Source organism: Epinephelus lanceolatus, chromosome 4 (genome assembly GCF_041903045.1).
Source record: "Epinephelus lanceolatus isolate andai-2023 chromosome 4, ASM4190304v1, whole genome shotgun sequence".
NCBI classification, from domain to species: domain Eukaryota; kingdom Metazoa; phylum Chordata; class Actinopteri; order Perciformes; family Serranidae; genus Epinephelus; species Epinephelus lanceolatus.
In genome coordinates this window covers 41314856-41337358 of record NC_135737.1, presented here as the reverse complement: position 1 = coordinate 41337358, position 22503 = coordinate 41314856, and the positions used below count along the sequence as shown (strand labels likewise).

The 22503-nt window shown below is 40.5% G+C and overlaps 1 protein-coding gene and 2 long non-coding RNA genes across 3 annotated transcripts; 2 read left to right on the top strand and 1 right to left on the bottom strand.

Annotated features, from left to right (window-relative positions):
- Positions 1-3517: 3517 nt before the first annotated feature.
- LOC117259547 (uncharacterized) lies at positions 3518-15322 on the top strand. Its single transcript, XR_004501853.2, has 2 exons — positions 3518-3603; positions 13402-15322. It is a non-coding gene; the product is annotated as an uncharacterized LOC117259547 (long non-coding RNA).
- A 1506-nt stretch (positions 15323-16828) lies between these two features.
- LOC117259818 (proteasome subunit alpha type-6-like) lies at positions 16829-22359 on the bottom strand. Its single transcript, XM_033631576.2, has 7 exons — positions 22136-22359; positions 20216-20310; positions 19763-19844; positions 19375-19530; positions 18775-18953; positions 18578-18672; positions 16829-17347 (listed from the first exon to the last, which is right to left on the bottom strand). The coding sequence occupies exons 1-7, from the start codon at positions 22209-22211 to the stop codon at positions 17290-17292; spliced, it is 741 nt and encodes a 246-aa protein (XP_033487467.1). The 5' UTR covers positions 22212-22359; the 3' UTR covers positions 16829-17289.
- On the top strand, positions 17343-18060 carry LOC144462760 (uncharacterized). The gene is made up of 2 exons (XR_013490984.1): positions 17343-17765; positions 17874-18060. It is a non-coding gene; the product is annotated as an uncharacterized LOC144462760 (long non-coding RNA).
- Positions 22360-22503: the final 144 nt, after the last annotated feature.

Sequence of the window (22503 nt, the reverse complement as noted above, 5' to 3'; positions counted from 1 at the left end):
TGACACATATTTCCATTGTTAAATCCTGGTCCAAGCGTCAGATAGTTGTAATAAAAAGTATATTTTGTTTTATTGTTTTATTCATTTCTTCATAATATTCCAGCAGAGGCCTCCAGGGTTTTGTTTGCTCCGACTCCGTGTGTATTCTGTGTCTCCTCTCTGTGTGCTAGTTAGTCCTGTGCCATCCTCCTCTACGGGACAATTTCACAGTGTCCAAAGCCGATTCTCTGCGCTTGTTAATTGAATCGGATTTCTTATAGTTTAAAATCCACACACACACACACACACACGCACACACGCACGCACACACACAGACCCATGTAGCTACAGCCCAAACTGTATAAGGGGTTTATCTAGCTGTGTAAAGCCAAAGCGGAGATATAAAGACACACACAGAGCGACAGAGAGACTTTACCGGCGTGTTTGAACGTTTCTCAATAAAATGTCTTCACCTGCTGAGGAGAGTGTGTGTGGCTGTTTGAGTGCAGGAGGGCCGTGTTTGAGTGTGTGTGTGTGGTGATGACGTTTGGATACCTGCCGTCTCCGGTGGACGCTTCACCTCCAGGTACGTTTTGTTTGTTTGTTTGTTTGTTTATCTCGTGCTGTTTGGTTGCTGTAGCTCGAGCATCTTGAGGTGAGCTCACAGCCAGCAAGACAGATATTGGAGGAACTGTGGGGAGTCCGAGGACAAGAATGTCTCGAGACCTCCGACTGAAAAAAAACCCCGGCGGGAATAGCGAGAGACCTCAGAGCGCGCGACACTGCGCGCAGCATTTCTGTGCGCGCGCACACTTCACACACCTGCAGCCACCAGACTCCTCGGTTGCATTATATAGCAATGTAGGCTATTTATCATATTTAAAGCAAACATTTTCATGTATTTTACTTTACTTTAAAAGTGATATTTTGATTTAAAGGCTGCAGACTGTGGAGCTTTAAACAATAAACAAATTTACTTACCATGACCTATTTTATGTCTTAACTCAAACTAAAAATGGCTATTTTTTTCAGCAGCAGCCTCTTCATGCTTTATTTATCAATATAAAAACAATACACGATACCTTAAGATAATAGCAGGCCGAAAAAGTTGCAGTTAATCAAGTAATTAGCTTAATCCATCGAGTAAAATAGTAAAGAAAGTCACTACATAAAGTTTGGACAAATAGGCCAACAACAGGCCTTTAACTGTGGCGTTTGTGCGCGCCAAAAATAAATAAATAAATAAATACAAATAATTTCGAAAATAACATAAAATGGTAAAAAATAATTAAAAATTAAATAAAAATACATTAATTTCTAGCTCTATATGTCTCTAAAATATTGTGACATTGTAAAATATTGAAAATAATAGAATATGCATGTTGGGAGGGTTATTTTTAAATTTTTGGCTTACAGATTACTAGTTACTATCTAAGTAGTAGTAATAAGTAATGTAACTATTTTAATTACTAATTATTAAAGTAATGTAATATATTACATGTGATTACTTTTCTACCAAATGTTTTAAAATGGGCAACAAAACTGAAAAATGTCTGAAAAATATATAGCAAAAGAAGGCATTCCTGTACAGTAAAACGATGTAAAGCAACAGATAAAATGTTAAATTCTACACATAAAGAATGTATCTGGATGTAACTCCTTTGTAATCACCAACATTTTGATCAGTAACTGTAATCTAATTACATACTTTCTGGTTACTTCCCACCACTAAAGATATGAATATTACTTTTGAGTAACTGCAACATTTCTTTACAATGAAAGTGATTAATAAAAGATTTTGGGATAGGAACACTGTGCAGACATTACATTAAATTACACCCTAAATTTAAAAGTGGAAAAAGCACTGGACAGTCACACATTGTAAATATAGAGATGACATAATCTCTGGTTTACACAGCATATGCATGATAAAAAGATGGTTCATGTTTTTTTATAAGACAGAATTTTGTATTGTGGGTTAATGATGCAGAACAACAACTGCTCCACCCAGCTTGGTCTTGGCAAGGTGCTGGGAACATCAATAAGTCCAAACTGGTATAGAAAAGATGTGCAGTGTTTCACTTGATTGTTGAGTTTTCCATCTATTAGACCTTCATCAGAGCATTATGAGCATTGGTTGTGATTTATTCGGTGTTATCATTTGACATTCTTTTCCCTCAACAAGTTAAAGAGTAAGAAAAGTTTAATCTTGTGGGGGTTGTTTTATGGTTATATTTACATAATTATACATTGCCAAAGATAAGTACTATATATTAATGCACTTTAAGATTAAGATTATATGTTTTATTGTTGCACGACATGTGATGTTTTGTGGTTGTTTGTGTGGAAATGGCTCCGTGCTGAAGGACTGCTGGTAGTCTGGACGCACTAGGACCCAGAGCAGACACAAATTAAGGACAACCAGCACATAAGAGGCTTAGTGCATCTAATCTATACTCCTACACACACACACACACACACACACACACAGGGCAGGCATTTCATAAACATCCCATTTTGAAACAAGCACGCATACACGTCCCAGAGGCAAACACAGCCATTGTATTTTCATTTAGTTTTCATTTTCTCCAAACTCTTTTATTCCCCTTGTTGACCTGAACTTCCATCCCACTTGGTTGAAGAACATTTGCCCATATGCTCCACTATTTCCCTCGGCCCATTTCATTAGCAGACGTGTATGACGCATCCTTTGATGGCTATGAGGCAGAGAGCAGTCGTTCTAGACAACTATAGTATAAGAGGGAACATACAGTCTTCCTCGTCCGTGTGGTCAGGGCATATGCATAGCTATCTGCGTATATACTGAATGTTTCAGCAGCCTGTTTTACTATTGAATCTATTGTAGAAACACTCAGATGGATCAAAATGAAAAAGGATTTCAAATTAAATGAAGTTTGACTCAGACTTCACTACAGTCATCATTCTGATGAAGCTTTCTGGACCCTTTTTATGAACAAAAACTACTGTACAGGCCACGTTTTTTTCCCTGAGAAAACTGAGAGTAATGAAACCAAATTTTCCCAGAATCCTCCCTGACAAAGCAGACTTTGTTGTGTATGCATTTTTTGCTCCAATGTGAAAACACGAGAAGAGGAAAGGCTCCTAATCATATTTGTGTCTCCATTATTGAATGATTAACAACATAAACCACAGAACACGTCCCAAAAGACCCAAAATCACACACGCACACATGCATTATATAAACACACTAACACTTTTCCAGCTGTTAAGTACCTCTGACATCATGTTGTTCGATACACACACTGTATTTTTGTACGTGTGTGCACACTGTGTGCTTATGGTGTGTGTGTGTGTGTGTGTGTGTGTGTGTGTGTGTGTGTGTGTGTGTGTGTGTGTGTGTGTGACAGTTACACACTCTCTCACACACACACACACACACACACACACGCACAGAGTTCAGCCGATTTATCATAATATGCTTTATCTGAAAAGTAAGTATCTTACCTCGGGATAAAGGGAGGAAAGAGGGGTTTGTGGCCAGATTGACAGAGGAAGGGTGGATGGAGAGAACCGAGTGCTCGCTGCACAGGGACAGAAAGCAGGACCTTCGGTTCTGTGGCTGGATCGATCACTATTGATAAGGTAACTGGGCATTATGGGACGGGAAGGAGTGGAGCTAACAGAGAGGGCCACAGTGAAGTGTGTGTGGGTGTGTGTGTGTGGGTGTGATGGAGAGGCAGAGCAGGAGAAAAGCATGTGGTCACTGTGAGGCACTGGTGGAGGTGAACATGGTTACTGGAGGAAACTGGGTGGAAAGTTACGGATGGGGTGGGGTGGAAGGAAGGAAGGAAGTGAACGGGTGCGTGATGATCAAACAGGGCAGAGATAGGTGGAAGAAGAGAGAGGGAGAGGCAGATGGGGAAGGGGGGTATGGGAGGAGCGTTGGAACAGACTGAGTCTGAGTTTCTGAGGGTCTTGCTGTGAAATTTTTCTTGGTTTTGCTGTTTTAGATTTATAACAATTGATATGCTGCATTTTTGCTTTTGAAATCAGTTTGATTTTGGTTTTAAATGGATATGTATCACATTACTGCAACTGTCTTTATGCTCATATGGTTAAAAAAATGTCTGTGTGTATGTGTGTGTGTGCTTGTGTGTGTGTATCGAGGTCACCGTGTGTCAACTCCTCATTAAAGTGATGTGAGGATTACTCTGCGTGAGTCCAGGCCAGACCATGTGTCTCTCTGCACAGCACTCCTCTTCCATCTAACACAATGGGCCATATGAGATGATGAAGGTCCCATGCAGGTTACATTAAATGTCCCTGCTGTTAGACTGACATTACATGCCATTAGTGTTTGTATAAGTGTCTGTGAGCATGTGTGTGTCTGTGTCCATATAGTAAGACTTGTCAGCAGTCTGTCATGGGTCTAAGCTAAAGATAAACTCAGGCTGCGGACGCTTATATAATGATGAACTACATAAGTGTACAAGTCTACCTTCTCTATTAAGTATATATATAACCTACAGGTTTAAGTGAGTGTTTGTTTACTAGCACTACCAGCAAAAGCTTAATTATATAAGTTAAGTTTATGTTGCTCAGTGTTGATCATTAATAGTGTAGTGCACATAACAAACCTAAAATATTACCTAAAATAATAACTGTTATCTTTTGTAGTTATATCTCAATCAGCACAAATAAACAACTTACAATCAATGAAAATATGAAACAAACAATTAAAAATGTTCTACTTTTGTACTGTGCCCCAAATGGCTTTTGCCTTTTTATTTTCATTTCCCTTATGTTCAATTTCTTTGAATGTTAAAAAAGAGGGAGCTGGAGATTTTAATCTATCGCCTGGGTCTTCAACAGGTGGTCCCTGACCACTAAAGGGGGTCCACAGAGTTAAGCAGGGTTTATATGCCATTGTGAGCATTTATACTTGTGCGGTGGTGTGTCTGTGTCACTCTGCAGTTACACCTCCTAAACACTAGTTGGCGGCGGAGGTTTCTGTTAAGTGCTGTAAAGTTTAGTTGACTCTTAACACACCCAAAACACACATAAAACACGCATAAAAACACACATTAAACACACGTTAAACATGGCTTAATAGCAACAACTTCAAACACAAGTACACAAATCAGCTTCACTGTAACTCGCAGCATTCACAGACAGAACACTTGTCTTTATCCGGACACATTTTCTCCACAAATGCAACATGCTAACATTATTAGCACAAGCCTATGGCATTTTACATTGTATAAATTACCCTAGCAACAAGCAGAGATTTCCTCTGCTCATATGAAGCCAGGATAAATCACACACAAGACTTAAAATGCAATTTTATGGAGGCTTTATTGTTTTCACAATTTATTGTTTATCTGTGAAATTAAAGTAAATAAAAGCTTTGTTTCCACTGAGGGTTTCAGCTTACAAAAATAGACAGGAGGTGTGCGTCCCCATGACGTGTAGTTAGGCTACATTTTTGGGGAGGTGCACGTCAGGCTACGGTGTAGGCTCAAAACACATTTCATTTACAATGCACAATAATAATGACAGGCTAAACGTTACCCATGAAACCTTGTGCAATTATGTTAGCTGGCTAGCATTAAATCACTGTGTGGCACCTTTTCATAACTACGAGGTGAACTGGTTACATACTGAAACATATTGGCCAGTTAGTTGTATTTTTATTCTGAGCGTAAATCATTCGTACGAGCCATAATTTTTGTAACTTTTCGAGCAAGAATCTCTGACACACCGTCTTCCTCAGAAACCACCCATGAGAGTGTGGAGGGTGAGGCTAATGCACATAGCCATGCGACAACTGCTGCTGACTTAGCAGCTACAGGCAACCACAAACAAGAGATGACCCGAAAATATTCAGAGAATTATCTCAAGTGCAACTCAGTAAGCCTTATGTAGGGGGTCCTTGGTCTGAAAAATGTTGAAGACTTCTGATCTACAGGAAGTTCCGCCACTGCATGAAGTATGTTGTAATGACCGTACCAAAGCTTTTTACTCATTTATGGTTCTAGATTTGTAAATATATATCATGTGTAGTATTTTTTCCCCAGTTATGCTTTCACACAATTTATATTTAAGGGAAAAATCTCACACCCATTCCAGTCTCTCCCTTCATTCATCTATTAACTTATTTTTAGATTATTTTTATATGCGTTTTCGGCTTCAACTCAGAGTAAAGAAAAGAATTGCAGCAGGAACATGCAGCTTTGTGGCTGTTAAGCCAACAGGCCACACAAACAGTGGCTGGTACCATCCACTGAAGGCCGATGCTCAGTCAGGGTAACATGGCTCCCAGGAGGATGACTAATTGACTGTAAGAACAGCCTGTAGTGAGACGTTATTTCCCAGACTGAGGTGTGTTAACCACCTGAGAACTGTGTGGTTGTTCAAACTTCAGTTCAGGTGACATTTTCTTCTGTTATTAGATATATTTCACAGCAGTCTTTGGTGCACACATCGTGTCTGTGACCATGAGTTCATCTGTAAATAATGTCTGGCCTCAGCATCTTGATCAATTTTAGACAGTGGACCCCCTGCGGCGTGGATGTGTGTGTCCTGCTGTCTTCTGAGAGGAGACAGATCTCTAATCCACTGCAGACAGCAGCAGGTGGTGTGTGTGTGTGTGTATGTGTGTCCTCTGTCATCATTTAGCCCCCTCCTTAACCACTGTCTGGGGTTTTAGCAAGTTAACACCTGTTCATGCCCTCATACTCATACAGTTCTAATTAGATCAAATGAGCAGTGTCAGTTGTATTTGTGAATCCAGGCTGTTATTACGGTAAATGTTTTATTCTAACACTGGCAGTGCATCAAATGTTTCTGTTCAAATTACCTCTATGAAAAAGCTTGCAGCAATTATTTACTGTAATAAAACACAGCTCCATGACCATTTTTAATGGCAGCAGTAAGTGCGTATTCTTTAAGCGTTAACTGGTAACTTATCAGGTGACTTGTCTCTACAGTCAAATTATTATTCACTGATAATTCATAATGACAAATTGTAAGTCCAGTCAAAAACCCTGATGAAGACGGTCTAGTCGAAACGTTGGTACTTGAATAAAAGAAAATATTTTTGCATCGAGTCTTAGAGTGTGTGCCTGACATCTTTTTTCAAAAGTCCAGTCAAAACACCACCAAAAAAGAAAAGAGAAATACTGATTAAATTTCCTTAAATATATTTAATTCAATAATTCAAATTGTATTGCAGTTAAGTTGGTTACTTTTTTAAATTTTATTTTATTTTTGGAATTTTATTTCAAAACTTATAAAGATTTAATCTTTTATATATTTTATTTATCATTATTATTATTAATTTTTATTTTTCTTTATTTTTATTTTATTTTGTAAAACTTATTTTTTACATTGTACAGACTTAGGTGATGCACCATCTTGTATAAAAATAATTTATTTAGCTTTTGGGCAATCAGGTGTATGAACAAGATATCTCACACACAAACACACAAACACACACACACACACACAGAGTCTTCAACTTGTTAAAACAAAGCTCTTCGAATATGCATTCATGCGTGGTTTCATATGCACTGCCTTATGAAGGAGTGTGTGTGTGTGTGTGTGTGTGTGTGTGTGTGTGTGTAAACCCCCTCTGGGCATGTGTTCTGGGAGCATGTGTGTGCTGGTGCGGAGGGGGACATTATTGGTGTGGGTTCGAGGTGGGTGGGGTGAGTTTAAGTGTGTGTGTGTGTGTGTGTGTGTGTGTAGCGTGGTACAGTAGCTTGCAACCCCCACCCCCACCCCCACCACCACCCGCCTCCACCTGCACCCCCACCACCCCATATGGCAGTAGACAGCAGTAGTAATCATGGAAGTGGAGCAACAGGCCCTGAGCCTCACTAATCCTCTGCCACACTCCGACACGTGCCACACTGATGCATATACCCACCCTACACACACACACACACACACACACACACAGAAGAATGGTTATGGAAGATACACTTAATGCACATACACACTGCATGCACAGCAGCACACAAATGGACAGAATCAAATATTGTCCATTATATTGTTTGAATTAAATGTAAATGTAAAGGCCAGGTGGACTTGCCGCTGGTGCCTGAACAAACCCTGGATTAACTTGCATCACTAGGAACACTATGTCAAACACACGCACACATACACATCTTGTGACCTGCAGCCACTATTTGGCATGCAGGACCTTTAATGCGCCATCTCTCACTCTACCCACAGCATGAGTGTGTTTAAAATGCACACAATTTATATGTAATCTGTTTTTTTAATGGGGCTATAGCGGGCATGTTCATTTAAAACCTGAGTGGTGCAACACACAAGTGCAACATGCTTGTAGAAAAATCACAAAGAGTGCTTTTTGAAACACACACAAGAGCACATGCCCGCGCACACACAAACAGAGTCACACACGCGCTCAGTGCGACACGTACACACACAAAACCTTTTAACTGTGACGCACAAGGAGACGGGGCCACAATGGCTCTCTTATTGTTAATTGGCCGTTTAATCCTGAGGAATGCGTCTGATTAGTACCCGCCGGTAGGTCAGGATCTTGCTCAACACTCTCCTTCACAATGGACAGGCTGTAACAGAGATCTGGGAGTGTGCATACACACCAGTGTGCGCACAAACACACACAGACGAAGGTGTGCACAAAGAAACACACGATCATGCATCGGCACATGTGTGTGCTGACAAGTGGGGCCACAGTGGCCTCACATACCCCCTGTGTTAACACATACGAAGTGACCACACATGTACACCAAACATGCAACTTCACTGTAGAGAAGCTGAGGATGAACAGATGCAGAAAAATGTCATTTAAAATTTTAAGAGAGGCTCAAACACCTCTACACCATCTCACCTTTACATTTAGCTGCATGTGTTGTCTGGATTGTTTGCCCTCAAGTCTCCTTTACATGAACAGTGTGTAGCATGTCGGGGGATTTAGTGGCATCTAGCAGTAAAGACTGCAACCTGCTGAAACTTCTTCCGGTCAGAATTATTTCTTTGTTTCTTGAGGCTTTTATCCACAGAGGTCTCTTCCTCTCCAAAACAAATGGACCAGGTGTATAAAACCAGTAAACACAGTGAATAAAGAAGTTTCATGTTATAAATCAGTGTTTCTCCGACCCTGTTCGGCTCATTGGAGATGGGCTGCTAGCACCTGCAGATATGTGATAACTTAAGATCCAGACGTTCGGGAGGTTTCTACCGGGAGACGAATTTTCCACAGAGGTCTCTTCCTCTCCAAAATAAATGGATCACGTGAATAAAACCAGTAAAAATACTGAATAAAGTAGTTTCACATTAAAAATGAGTGTTTCTCCGACCCTGTCTGGCTCACTGGAGACAGGCCGCTAGCTTCTTCTCACCTATTTTTTCTGATAATTTAATGTGTGCTCACCTTATGTCAGATTCAGATTATTTATGATGTTTCGAAGTTTTTACAGTGAGCTGAATTATCCGCAGAGGTCTCCTCCTCTCCAAAACAAATTGACACAGTGATTTAAAGTGGTAAAAACACTGAATAAAGCAGTTTCACATTACAAAACAGTGTTTCTCTGATGCTCCTTGGCTCATAGGAGACAGGAGCTAGCCCAGCACTTGCTAATATGCACTCTTCTTTTTCCTCTGATAACTCAAGATCCAGGGGCCAGCCACTGACCTTAAGTTAAGATTCTCCTTAAAGTCCACGTTAAAGCATCTTAAAATAAAATCGGTTGCACAAAACACATCTTTTCTTCAGATTTCTTTAAAATGTTCTCTTAAGTATTTCAGATGTTCTTCTTATCTTGGTCTTATACTTAAGGTCTCCCTTAAAATTAGTTAAACCATTGCACAAAAGACTTTAAGTGTCACAAGCTTGAGGGCAAGCAGTGGAAACTGTCATATTTATATTATATATAAATATATATTATATATTATATATTACCACTGTAAAATCTCTTTCAATGCAGTAAATGCCATAACATTTTTACTTAACTAAGGGCATTCTTTGCAACACCCTTTAGTAAGTCCCTCAGTTTAGGAAAAATTAAGTCTTAGGTGTCATACTTATGAAGAAAACTTAAGGTGTGTTGTTTAACTGGCTCCAGACTTTCAGGAGGTTTTTACTGCAAGCCAAATAATCTGCAGAGGTCTTTTCCTCTCCAGAACAAACAGACCTGTTGATTTAAACATGGAAACACTGAGTATTTTCATGTAAAAAAAAAAATGTTTTTTCCGATGCTCTAACCATGGAGGGGCTGCTAACCATGGTGGCTGTCATCAAAAAGCAAATGGCTCTATCTAGAGCCAGTGTTTGCTTTGTCCATTTTGGGGTACTGTAGAAACATGGTGATCTCAATAGATGAGGACCTGCTCCCTATGTAGATATAAACTGCTCATTTTAAGGTAACAAAAACACAATGATTCTTAGTTTCAGGTGATTATACACTAAAGAAAACATATTTATTATAATATATTACATTTCTGACCATATTTACCCCTAAATCCTACACACTGGATCTTTCAGGGCCAGAGAGTCACACCACAGACAGGCAGAGAGAAATTATTTTACATATTAGTGTCAGAACATTGTGAGCTTCTTAGCTCACTAACACACAGTTATGCCATCTATTCGACCATGATCACATCTGACTGTGCCGTAGCACCAGGCTTTTGCACCACAATGTCACCAAAGCAAGCTGCGCTCTGATTAACTTTGATGCTGATAAGGGAATCCACTGTTTGTAATTATTCTTTTAAGAAATCGGCAAAGTTTCACTGACCGGGCCCTAATGTTTGTTTTGGGGTCGCAGTGAGGGGTGATGCTTGGAGCATGCTACAGTGGTCTGCATGCACCACAGAGTCCATTGTTCCTCAGCATGTTTACTGTAGTGTGAAGAGATCGAAACAAACTAAAGGAAATTAGAAACGTTACAGCAGGAAGACATTTTGAACCGTTACCAGTAAGGGAAGAAACACACAGCGAGAAATGGACGATGGGACGTCAGACTGGTTGCAGGTAGATAGGTGGGGTCACAGGTGACGTGGCTCTATGTGTGTGTGTGCTTGTGCGCGTGTGTATTTGTGTGTCTGTGTCTGTGTGTGTTCTGTAGGAGGTCCAGGCGGGCTGCATCACTGCTGACACACTGCTGCTGGTAAATCCAGCTTAGTGTGTCTAAAACAGGCCCACGAAATCTGCCACAGGGCCCCTAATGCTAGGGCCGCTGTCACCCTCAATCACTCACACACACCTAATCCCCACGCCGTGACCCAACACACACACACACACACACACACACACACAGCCTGGCTACCCGATGCCCTGGGTCCATTCAGCTTGGCAGGCAGTCCCAGTACCAGGAGACACCAGCCACAGGGTCAACATTTCATATCAGGGGACGGAGGAAGGAAGGGGGTGATGGTGGATGGAGAGGAAGGAGAATGTGGTGTGGAGGAGTAGGAGTCTGACGACTTTGGACGAGGAGGAGGTGAATAGGTGGGGGTAGTGGTCAACGTGAGGCGAGAGCAGGTAGAGGAGCAGAAATAGGAAGGTGGCTAAGGTAGAGGGAGGGTGGGAAGAAAAGCACAGCAGGAGGATGGAGGTAAGGGATGTGAGGTGTGGAGGGAAAAAAGTGCATCCATGTCTGTGAAAACATGGATGCTTAACACACATCTTCCCCCTCAGCAGCACAAACAATCTATAAAATCAGCACAGTTTCAAGGTGGACACTCAAGAGTAGAGTCACCAATTCTTTTCTCAGATGTCTCCCTCTTTGTTCCTCAGATATGACATTGAATAATGTCCAGATAAGTGTTTTTGCAGAACATTATGATGCCACATTGAAGCTGACCTTAAACCTTTTGGAAGTGTCATCATCTCATTATCATATCCTATTAGACATTTGGCTGAAATTTTGTCATGATTATATTTGAATTCTTGAGTTATGGCCACCTTTCAACCAACAAATTCTAATCAGTTCATTCATGAGTCCAAGTGGACGTTTGTGCCAAAGTTGAAGAAATTATCTCAAGGTGGTCTTAAGATATCACATTAACAAAAATGAGACAGATACAAGGTCCCATTGACTTTGACCTTTGAACACCTTCAATCTTTGTGAACATTTGTGCCAAATCTGAAAGAAATCCCTCGAAGTGTTCTTGAGATATTGCATTCACAAGAATGAGACGGAAGAGGTCACAGTGACATTGACCTTTGACCTATAAACACCAAAGTCTAATTAGTTCATCACTGAGCCCAAGTGGACATTTGTGCCACGTTTAAAGAGATTTCCTTGAGGCGTTCTTGAGATATCGTGTTCAGAAGAACGGGACAGACCTGAAAACACGATGCCTCCAGCAACAGCTATCGCCAGCGTGGAGACATAAATTACTAAAAACAGTTTATTACTGACAAGATTTTGATAATGAGGAAAGAAAACAAATTAAAGTAAGGAACTAAGTGTCCCCCAAGACACTAGGCTGGACTCTGGGTCACACTAAATTAAAGCCCTACATTAGTATTTGGGAAGACTGTCGTGTCATTCATAGTAGGTGTAAAGCTGTAACTACCACAATGCCAAGAGTGAGAAAATATGAACTGCTACAATGAAAATGTATTAAATGATAATGTGAAAACAACGTGACTATGTGAAAGGGGTCACTCATAGTGACCCTACAGAGAATTATCACCTGAAGCTGCAGCTTTACGGAGCTTTACAGTGAGTTTCAGCTCATTATTCAGCTATCTGACCCATAACTTGTTTGATTTACTCTCTCTGCTCAAATTGTTGTTTTCGGCCAGTAGGCTTAAAAAAAGAGTTAATAACTGCTAGCGACTAGCTGGTGAAGATAGTGGAACATTTAGCAGCCAAAGAGTCTTACTTACAAGCACCCGGTGGACAGAAACTCCAAATGAATGATAATGTTGCTCAGTAACTGTTTGCTAACATGTGAACGCCATATGAACTTGAAAGTTGATGATGCTTCATCTTCGTTTGTTCGTCTGTTTCCACTGAGGCCAAGAAAATCAGTTAATGCAGGCTTAAGCCAGTTATTTTAAATGATAAATGTGGCAATGTTTGCGTAAGACTGTTTAAGTTCTTCCCAAAAGTGTATCGTTTAAAGGCCCAGACACACCAAAGGACATCAAGGACTAGTGGCAACCACGGGCAACTGTTGCATCACCTGTGTCTTGGCTAAAAAGTTGCACTGGAACACACCCCAAAGACTTACATGACCTGTGTGAATAATCTAACTGGAAATGACAACATGCAGTGCATAAAACTTTGACATGTTGCACTAATTGCTGTGGTGTGCATGAACAGTTTGATCTGTCTGGACGTCACTTTGATGTTTCTTTTTCTTCAGCATTTATGCAAAATGGATGCCTGCTGGTCCTAACTGTGGTTTTCTTTTTTTGTGTTTTCCCAGGTTACCATGTGCATCAGGTGCCAGACATGAGGAGGAAGAGACAAATGTGAGATGTGTACAGCTTTGAATCACCTGTCAGAACACCAACATTCTTTCCAGATCTCTTTGTTGGTATTTAAAAGACCTTTTAAGGTATTTTATATTTACCAGTATCCTAAAAACACATATACTGTACATGCAGTGATTTTACTCAACACTTCACCCATGAAACACTCTCACCTGTGAGGTAAAGTAGTCACAGAGAAGAATTAAGTTAAGAGGCCTATCAGTGTAACTGAGGAGCGTCTCGCAGTTGTAGCTTTAAGGAGACTAGCGAGGCTTTTTGCTGCTCTCGCTGAGAATCAACGATACAAGCCTCTCAGCTTAAATCCTAATTGTGTCTGCAAACAAACTGAGTATCCGCTATTTAACTATCCCTCCGCTCACAGAAGTGAGTAGATGTGACAGATTAATCATATTTACTGGTCGGTCCACAAAAATTTCCCACTCTTTGGTGGCCACAGTTTTTGCCCTGGGAGGCTGAAATTTGGCATGGAGGTCAAGTGTGTGTTTGTTTTTATGACAAAACTTAATAGAAAGACACACACAAATACACATACATTAACACACATTATTTTTCCACATAGCCTTTTATAACTCATAAACCAGCTGACATATGGAGGCATTACTGGACATATGAGTGTTTGTGAGATTCTGTGTGTGTGAATGCATGAAAGACAAATAAGTTGAATGACACAAACTCAGATATAAATCAGAAATCTGTTTGTAGACTCCAAACTGTGCAAAATGCAGCAGCAAGACTTCTAACAAAAATCAATAAAAGAGAACACACTACTCCGATGTTTGTGACCTTACACTGGCTGCCCATTTGTTTACGGACTCATGTTAAGATTACTTGTTACTTTTAAAGTCCATCATGGCCTGGTCCCAGAATATATATCTGAACTGCTGTCCCCGTACCAAACAGCGTGCAACCTGTGATCCTCAGGCAGGAACCTGCTGACTGTTACTGCCACAGGTTTAAAATGGTGATGGAGTGTTTGCTGTTAGGGCTCCTCAGCTGTGAAACAACCTGTCTGAGGAACTTCAGCTTGCTATGCATCTTCTTTTAAATCACTTTTGAAAACGTATCTTAGGCGCAAGGCTTTCCGATAATTTCTCCTTCAAATTTTTAGAAGTATTTTTATTCTTAACTGGTGAGTTACACTCTTGACATTGCACTAAAGTCTTGCACTGCTCTATTTTAGTTCAAATTCACTCATTATGGTTTTTAATCGTCTATTGTTCTTACAAGTTAATTCCTTTGTCCCCATTACATTTGCCTGATTAGTCAAAGTTTTTTTTTTAATTTGTAAGGCACTTTGTACAAATAAAAATAACTTAGAGGCAGCTATTGCGAATTCATGCTTCTTTGTTAATGACTTACAATATTATTCTTACCTTAATAATAAGATAAAAATATAATTCAGCCTGCCAGTCATACCATTATAACCTATCTGGAACTGGGAACCCACACTTAAAAATTACAACATGTATTTCTATCACGTGTATCTCACATAGATACTACATAATACTAAGTATATGCTAAGTATATGGTAATTGTTTAAGCCCAAACTAAGGCACTGAATTCTGGGCAACTCTTGTCATTTTCAAATCTACCTTCATTATTACAAATACACAGAAAATCTGTATAATAACTCTTATTCACATACCATAATCCCCCACCAAATGCCTTCAGGTAAGTAAGAATGGAAAAAAGCCTTATCAGTGTTGAATACATAATATTGGAATAATTTTGTGTATGTGTAATAGAGTTTATTTTTGATGTCAACCCTGTAAAAGTGATCAAATTCTGAAAATCTATAGCATTTTCCTTCAATGTGTTAACTTCTGTTTTTAATAAAGTAAAAACACACTCCTGCTCTCTGTCACTGTCTGATTCCTGTTTAAATGTGACTGTGTGTATGTGTGTCCAGAAATACATCTACATTCAGATTGCTAGTGACACTCAGTGATCGAACAGGACAGTGATACACACTCGCACACATGTACGGAAGCATACATAAGAAGACGTCTTGCCAGGATTGGCTGATTGGCTGTCTGACACAAACACAAACACGCAATCTCCGAAGACTCAGAAGTGTAATTGTTTACAGGAGTCGAAATAGGTTTCCTCAAATAGAAAAGTACACAGAGAAGTACTGAATTCTGCTGTGAGAGGACTCAGAGGCTGAAACAACACTGCCATCTAGTGGTGTCATAAAGTACCGTAAGAGAACCTGCAGTACAGTGGAGAGGATGGATGATTAACAGCTTTGGGGGGCCAGCATCTAAATTGTAAAATACATATCAGGGCTGTCATTGGATTACAATATTTAACCGTACATTAATCACAAACTTTTTATCTGTTCTAAATGTACCTTAAAGGGATATTTTTCAGGTTTTAATATTCTTATAAACATGGTAGTGGACACATATGCTTGCTTTATGCAAATGTGTGCTTATTATTATTGCAACAGTCCAAAGCAATGCCAAATACTGTCCAGAATATTCTCCAGATGAACCTCAAAGGTACTGCATGCTGAAAAAATATGCATACCATGGCAAACTCAAGCCCAACAAGCAACAACAGATGGACATATTGACCTGAATGTAACATTACCTAGTAATGCTAACACCATGTAGTGTCCATCTTTACACTTGTAAAGAGAGACTAAACATAACCCTGTTTTTTAAGCAGCTTGATGTACTCCGCTGGTAACTCAGTTCACTTCAATTACTACTACTATCATTGCTGCTAAAATAACTGAACACATGCAGCATTTGTGATACATCACCTCCTACAAGAGTATAACATATTTACCCCTGTGTGAATATCAGTGACTCGTCGACTCATTTCCAAATCCACAAAATCGTTTTTCAAAAGATGTTGTGGATTCAGACCTGTCCTTGCCCTCTACCTCAGTCAACTGACCTTCTACTGGGCAACCTCAGGCAACTTTAACACCTCACTGACGCCATCTGCTGTTCAACAAGGGGAATGTTGTTAGATCTGTATATACGGTAAAGTTTGGGAGAGAAATGCAAACCGTCTGTCCATTCTAGTGATGAGAGTCAATGCACTTTTCACAGAGTGTCTACAGGTATCAGACAGTTAAATTTACATTTTGCCAACAGGTAAGTGCACGTATGAAGTAAAATGACAGCATTAAAGGTTTTTAAAGATTTGTAAGATTAGAAATGTGGACTTTTACACAGAAAGGCTTCACTCATTTTCACAAAAAGAAATTTAAAAATGCATAAATGAAATTACATAAAATGTTCATAGCAGTTAAGAACTCACAAATTCAAATTCAAGACTATTTAATGACCTTTTAAGGACCTGTAGACACCCTGTTATTAATTTAAAGCAAACCAGAAGCAGTCATCTTTTCTATTCTATTTTATTATAACAGTTGTGTTAGAGGGGCTGACAATGAGTTTGATGGATGTCTCTTGCAACTTTACAAAAGTGTGGAGATGACAATGAGGCTGCTGTTACAAACAAATGAGCTGTATGGAAAACATTCTGTAAACAGTCATACAAAATTAGTAGAATCCATAAATTTCTGTATCTCAAACATGGAAATATGATGTTAGAGAGGTGGAACGTGTTGCTAAATATGGTTTAATGTGCCAGAATTTAATCATTGCTTTACTTGTGTATACTGAAATTTACAAAATAAAGCCTAATCCAACCTACATCAGTTCTTTATAACAGAGTTTCTTCCTTGTGTGTATGTTTTATCATCCTGGACACACAGGTGTGTACTTTTGTCTTCAGACTGTTGACTTGGGTTAAATCAAGCGCACTGAGAATGAAGTAGTCTGAAGTTTGTGAGGGCACCTTTACTCCCGTTCTGCTATGGCAACCAGGTGGGCTTCGATCTCCTCCTCCGTCAGCAGCCTACAGGACGGAGAGAGGAGGTAAAGTGAGGGAAGAAAAGTGAAAATGCGAATAACAACCAGAGGAAAGAGGAATCAAACGAAGGATAAGGAGGTAACAGACGTGAGCTAATAACTCACAAAAGCCCTACTTCACAGGACTAAAATAAAAATGAAAAGTAATTTGTCAGTGCTTTAATCATATTAAAAGAAAATGCACAATGGTGACAGCTACTTGGTTTGTATTTAGGGGTTGTTCTGTGTTTTCTTTTTCTCCTCCTTTCTGTTTTTTCTCCCCGGCAGTGTGTGGGCAGCTGAGGGTGTGGCTGGCTGAGCAGGTCCTTCACTACGATGCACACCTGATTCTTATCAGTAATCACTCCTGCCATAAAAGCCTGGTCAAGACACCACTTCTGTGCCAGATTATCCCGTTGCAGTTGGTAATTATGAGTCCCTGATGATTCCCTTGTTCACCAGAGCATCTTGTGACTTGAGTTTTTTTGTTATCTAGAGTACGGACTGACCTGAGTTTTTTTCCCTGTGTATAGTTTTCCAGTATGCCTGCCTGCAGTCTCCAGTGCTACTGTTTTTCTGGCGCTCAGCCTCTGTGGATCTCCTGGACAATTTGCCACCTCGCCTGCAACACCAGTCAGCCCTCAGCCACCACCTCCAGCCTCTTGCCTTTTTTCTTTGAGGCATTATTCTTTCAATAAACACCCCAAGAACTGTCCTTGACTCTGTCTCTGCATTTTTGGGATCCAAACACCAAAACTTAAAACTTAAATTTTTTGCTGATGTTAATTCTCCCATTTGTGCCAAGGATTGGAGTCTTCATTATGAAATAAATAATTGAACTGTTTTTAAGGCATCAGACAGCCTCTTTAAATGCTCACTTAAATGAATCAAACAAATTTACGAAACAACTTTTAATATGACTGTTCACATGTAAAATATCTTCTTTTAAAAGAAAACATGACCTAAATGCTTCAAAAACCTTTTATATATATCATAATTTTGTCTCTAATATCATTTTATATCGCTGTGAAAAGATCCCAAACATGTTAATTATTGTCCCCAGGACTATGGGACCCTGTTAGTACTGAGTCCTGCTTTTTAGCTTCCACACAATTGATGTGACACAACAGGACAACATCAGCCATTGGTGAATCTCATCTTATTAACCGACTGACAGTCAATAAGGCGAATATTGTCTAGTCTTAAGTAAATTTACAGTAGGTCTGAGTGAAGTTACCTGAACTTAGGTTTTTCCTTAGTGACCACGCCAATCTCCAGCTCAGTGGCCTTGAAATCCAAGGACAGCACAGAGGACAGACATGTGATAGCCATCTGTAAAGAAAGAAAGTTAAATGAGTGTGCTGATAAGTCTAAACACACAGAAGCCTCTCTAAATGTTACTTTCAGTGAATGGAAGTGTCAGTTTCCCTCTACCTGTACTGTTCTGTCGTGGGTCAGATCAGGCTTCTTCTTCAGTTTCTTCTCCAGGTAGCTGTTGGCCTCTGTTTGTTTGGCACCGACCGCTGTGGCTCTGAAGCCGCAGTAGTAACCTGCGGGGTCACATTTAAACAGGACAGGGCCCTGCTGGGGGTCTATGGCCGCCATGATCATACCTGACGAGAGCAGAGGAGGATGAGAGATGGAGAGAGCAAGACCGTTACACCATTATGAGGAAGATGTCCCCAACTGTATTCAGACATTTTTTAATGATCCCTTGCAAGCTGTTACACTTCAGTGGCATTTTTAGTTGCTTAAAAGGGAATAAAGAAGCCATGTAATAAGACGGAAATGAAACCAAAGACAAGGGAACAATGTCCTGAGCAGCCACTATCAAGGCCAGGTCAGATAATAATGCAAATACGCAGCAGAAAACTGGTACAGTAGCACCAGGTATGTCCCATCCTGAGTGTGTGAGACATTGTATGCTCACAAATTTTTAAAAAAGACAAGAAAAAGAAAGAATGAGTTGTTGATGAAGAGCAGTATAAACAAACCAATGAACACCAAAAGGCAGAAATCATGACCCTCACTTACAGCAGCCTAGAGGCCTCATTTCGGCGTTTTGTGTGTAGACCTGGGAGATATCCGCCAACCTGCGACACAACACGTCCGCTGTGATGTCATAGCCAAACTTATACTTCCATTCTCCTGCTTCCACTCGCGCCCGGTGAACTTGGGAGCGACTATCCGCTGCACAAGACAGGAGAAAGTTGACGGTTACACAAGAATGATAACAGATTGTAATGCCTTAAATACCAGTTGTTTCTCGTCCTCATTTAAGGACACAAAAATGCCAGGCTTTCTGATGTGAAATAAAACAAACGTCATCTTAATCGTAGTCACATTTGTTCATGGTCGTTATATCAAAGTCTCACAGTTACCTGGTCAAAGATGTGCTGTGTGTGTGTTGATGAATACCTACCACCGTGCCCAGTCATCACACAGCCAATGCGAGGGGTCAGTTTGAACATGTTGGTCACAGTAGTAGAGTCCAGCAGCTTGTCCTGCAGTCAGGAAAAGGAAAGAGTGTCACATCCAACCTATAAAGTGATACTGTGCCAACACACTTCAGTGTATGACTGTGCGTGTGGACAAATCAGCGCTGCATTTACATGGATATGAATTACTCAGACTTATCTATCTATGATTATGATGATTAGACCTTTAAATTGACAGGGGATGGACCAAATACAGTTTTATCTTGTGCTCTTGTAAAAGGAAAATAAAGTAGTCTTTAGCTTGGTAATGTGAGAGCTGGCGTTTGTTCAGTGTCAAGTCAGCAAAGAGCTGGAGTCAGGACTCCTGTGAGGCTTCAGTGTTTCGCTTGAACTCAGATCATCATCGTCTGAGTGAGTGATTGTGTGTGATATCTTACAGGTATTTTCTTTTGTGTGACCACCACAACGCTGTCTGTCCCCCGGATCCCCACAGACGTCAGCCCGCTCTGGGAGATGGCTTTGAAGGCATACTCTGCAGCACAGCATATGAGACAGAAAATAAACAAACAGAATAGTATCTTAATATAAGACCGCTGGATCTGATATCCTGTTCATCCATGGAGAACTGCATGTTTGCTCCTTCATCAAACACATCAGTATTATGAAGATACATCTGAGGAACAAAGCATCCCAGCAGTTTGAGAGCTATTTACACCACAAATATTGAACATAACAGGATTTAACAAACTTGCTTTGCCCAGGGGGCCACTTTTGCAAGATAACAGGAGGCTAGGAGCCAGTTGCAGGAGCCCTGCACAGGTCAGGGGTACACAGAGGCATTTCTAGGATTTAAAGACACTTGAGGATTTAAAGACACTGGAGGCTTAGCTTGGACCTCTCCTGGGGGAGGGTCACTATCTTATTCACAGTAAAAGTACGAAAAATTCCTGTGTGAATTAATTTATTGTTAGTGTGAATTAGAAATCCCAGGCACGTCCAACTGTTGGGAGGCCCAGGGGCAGACACAGAACACACTGGACGGGTTATATATCTTGTCTGACTTGGGAACGCCTCGAGACCCTTCAGGAGGAGCTGGAAAGCTTTGCTGGGCAGAGGGACATCTAGAGCAGGGGTGTCAAACTTATTTTAGTTCTGGGTCTAGTTACTTGATCTCCAGTAAAAAACATTACTCACTAACCTATAAATAGCAACCCCTTCAGATTTTCCCTTTTTTTAGTGCCAGCGATATCCTACGAAAAATATGTGCAAATTCAACAGTATGTCTCGGGTTTTCCACGTTCAGTCAGTCCACCCCTCACTTTCAGTTCATGTGCATTTTTTCATAATTTTTCACTAAAGTGGAAGCTATTGAAGCAGCAGGTGAGGTCATCCCCTGCCATATTGTTTCATGATAGAAGTCTTTTGTACTGAAGCTGCTGGTTGAACATATTTAGCACAACGTTCAATTTCTCTAAATCTGACCACAGACAGTATTCATTGTTATTTCAGAGAGCTGTGTTCTGGTCACATTGACCAAAGTGCTGTACAAAAGGAATAAAATGCTAAAAACACATACATAAAAGGCAACATAACTGTCAGGTACACAGCTCACACATTTAGAGACACAACACACACAGGCACGCATCAGGGAAGCCCACATCTGGGGGACTCAAACGCTAATGAATAAAAGTAGAAGGAGCCTGGACTTAAACAAGTTAATGGAGGGGGCAGATCTAGATCTGAGTGAGAGGGGGATGCTGTTCCACAATTTGAGGGCAGACACAGCAAAGGCACCATCACCCCTGAGCTGAAATCTGAAGCGTGGGACAGCCAGGAGCCCCAGGTCAGATGACCTGACACCTTATACAAGTGCATCAATATGAGGTGTGCGAAATCATCCAGTGGGTCAGATTGGACCCTTTGGTGAGCCAGTTGACATCCCTGGTCTGCTGTGTTTTACTTAGCCTGCTGCCCTGTGACCTCACCCTGGGTGGGTGCATGGGATTAGAAAATGGTTGCTGGGCCACCTGGCACCCTGTTGTGGGCCAGTTGAGTATCACTTCTATAACCTGTGGATTCATATCCAGTTGAGAGCTGAATTTTACTTTAAAATGTCAGTGTATTTAAAAAATAACATTAAAATGAGTAAACGTGGGTGCAAGTTTTGACTCTATAGCTGCACTCCACTGGACACGCTAACCACTGCAGCTACATGATAATAATCCTGCAGTCACACACAATTTGTATTAATAATCCAAAGTATCAGCTGGTAGTGGTAGCAGATTTCTCTTGTGTATTAGGAGGTAGCCTATAATCATGATCCAGCTCTAAAACCCCGGACAAAGCGTGTGCCTTACCGACTTGGTAGAGGCGGCCCTCCGGTGAAAATATGGTGATGTGTCGGTCGAAACCTGCGTTTGAACCGCGCGACATTGTTTCCTCCTCGTGACCTCAGATGAACTTCGCAACACTTTAATATATCTTTATATCTTCCTAAACTATTCTCTTTTCCTTTGTCAGTTAATAGGAAACAGCATGTCTGAGCTGAACGATAAACAGGATAATGGAGTTACTTCCCTGCAAGATTTTTTACTTTCTCTTTCATTTATATGTGAGTGCGGTGCAGCTCCACCACTGGCCTCTCTTATTATTGGATGGCAGCAATAAGGAAGTCAAGTGACTTTACCAGTTAGACTGGCTCCCTCTCTGTCTCTGTCTCTCTCTC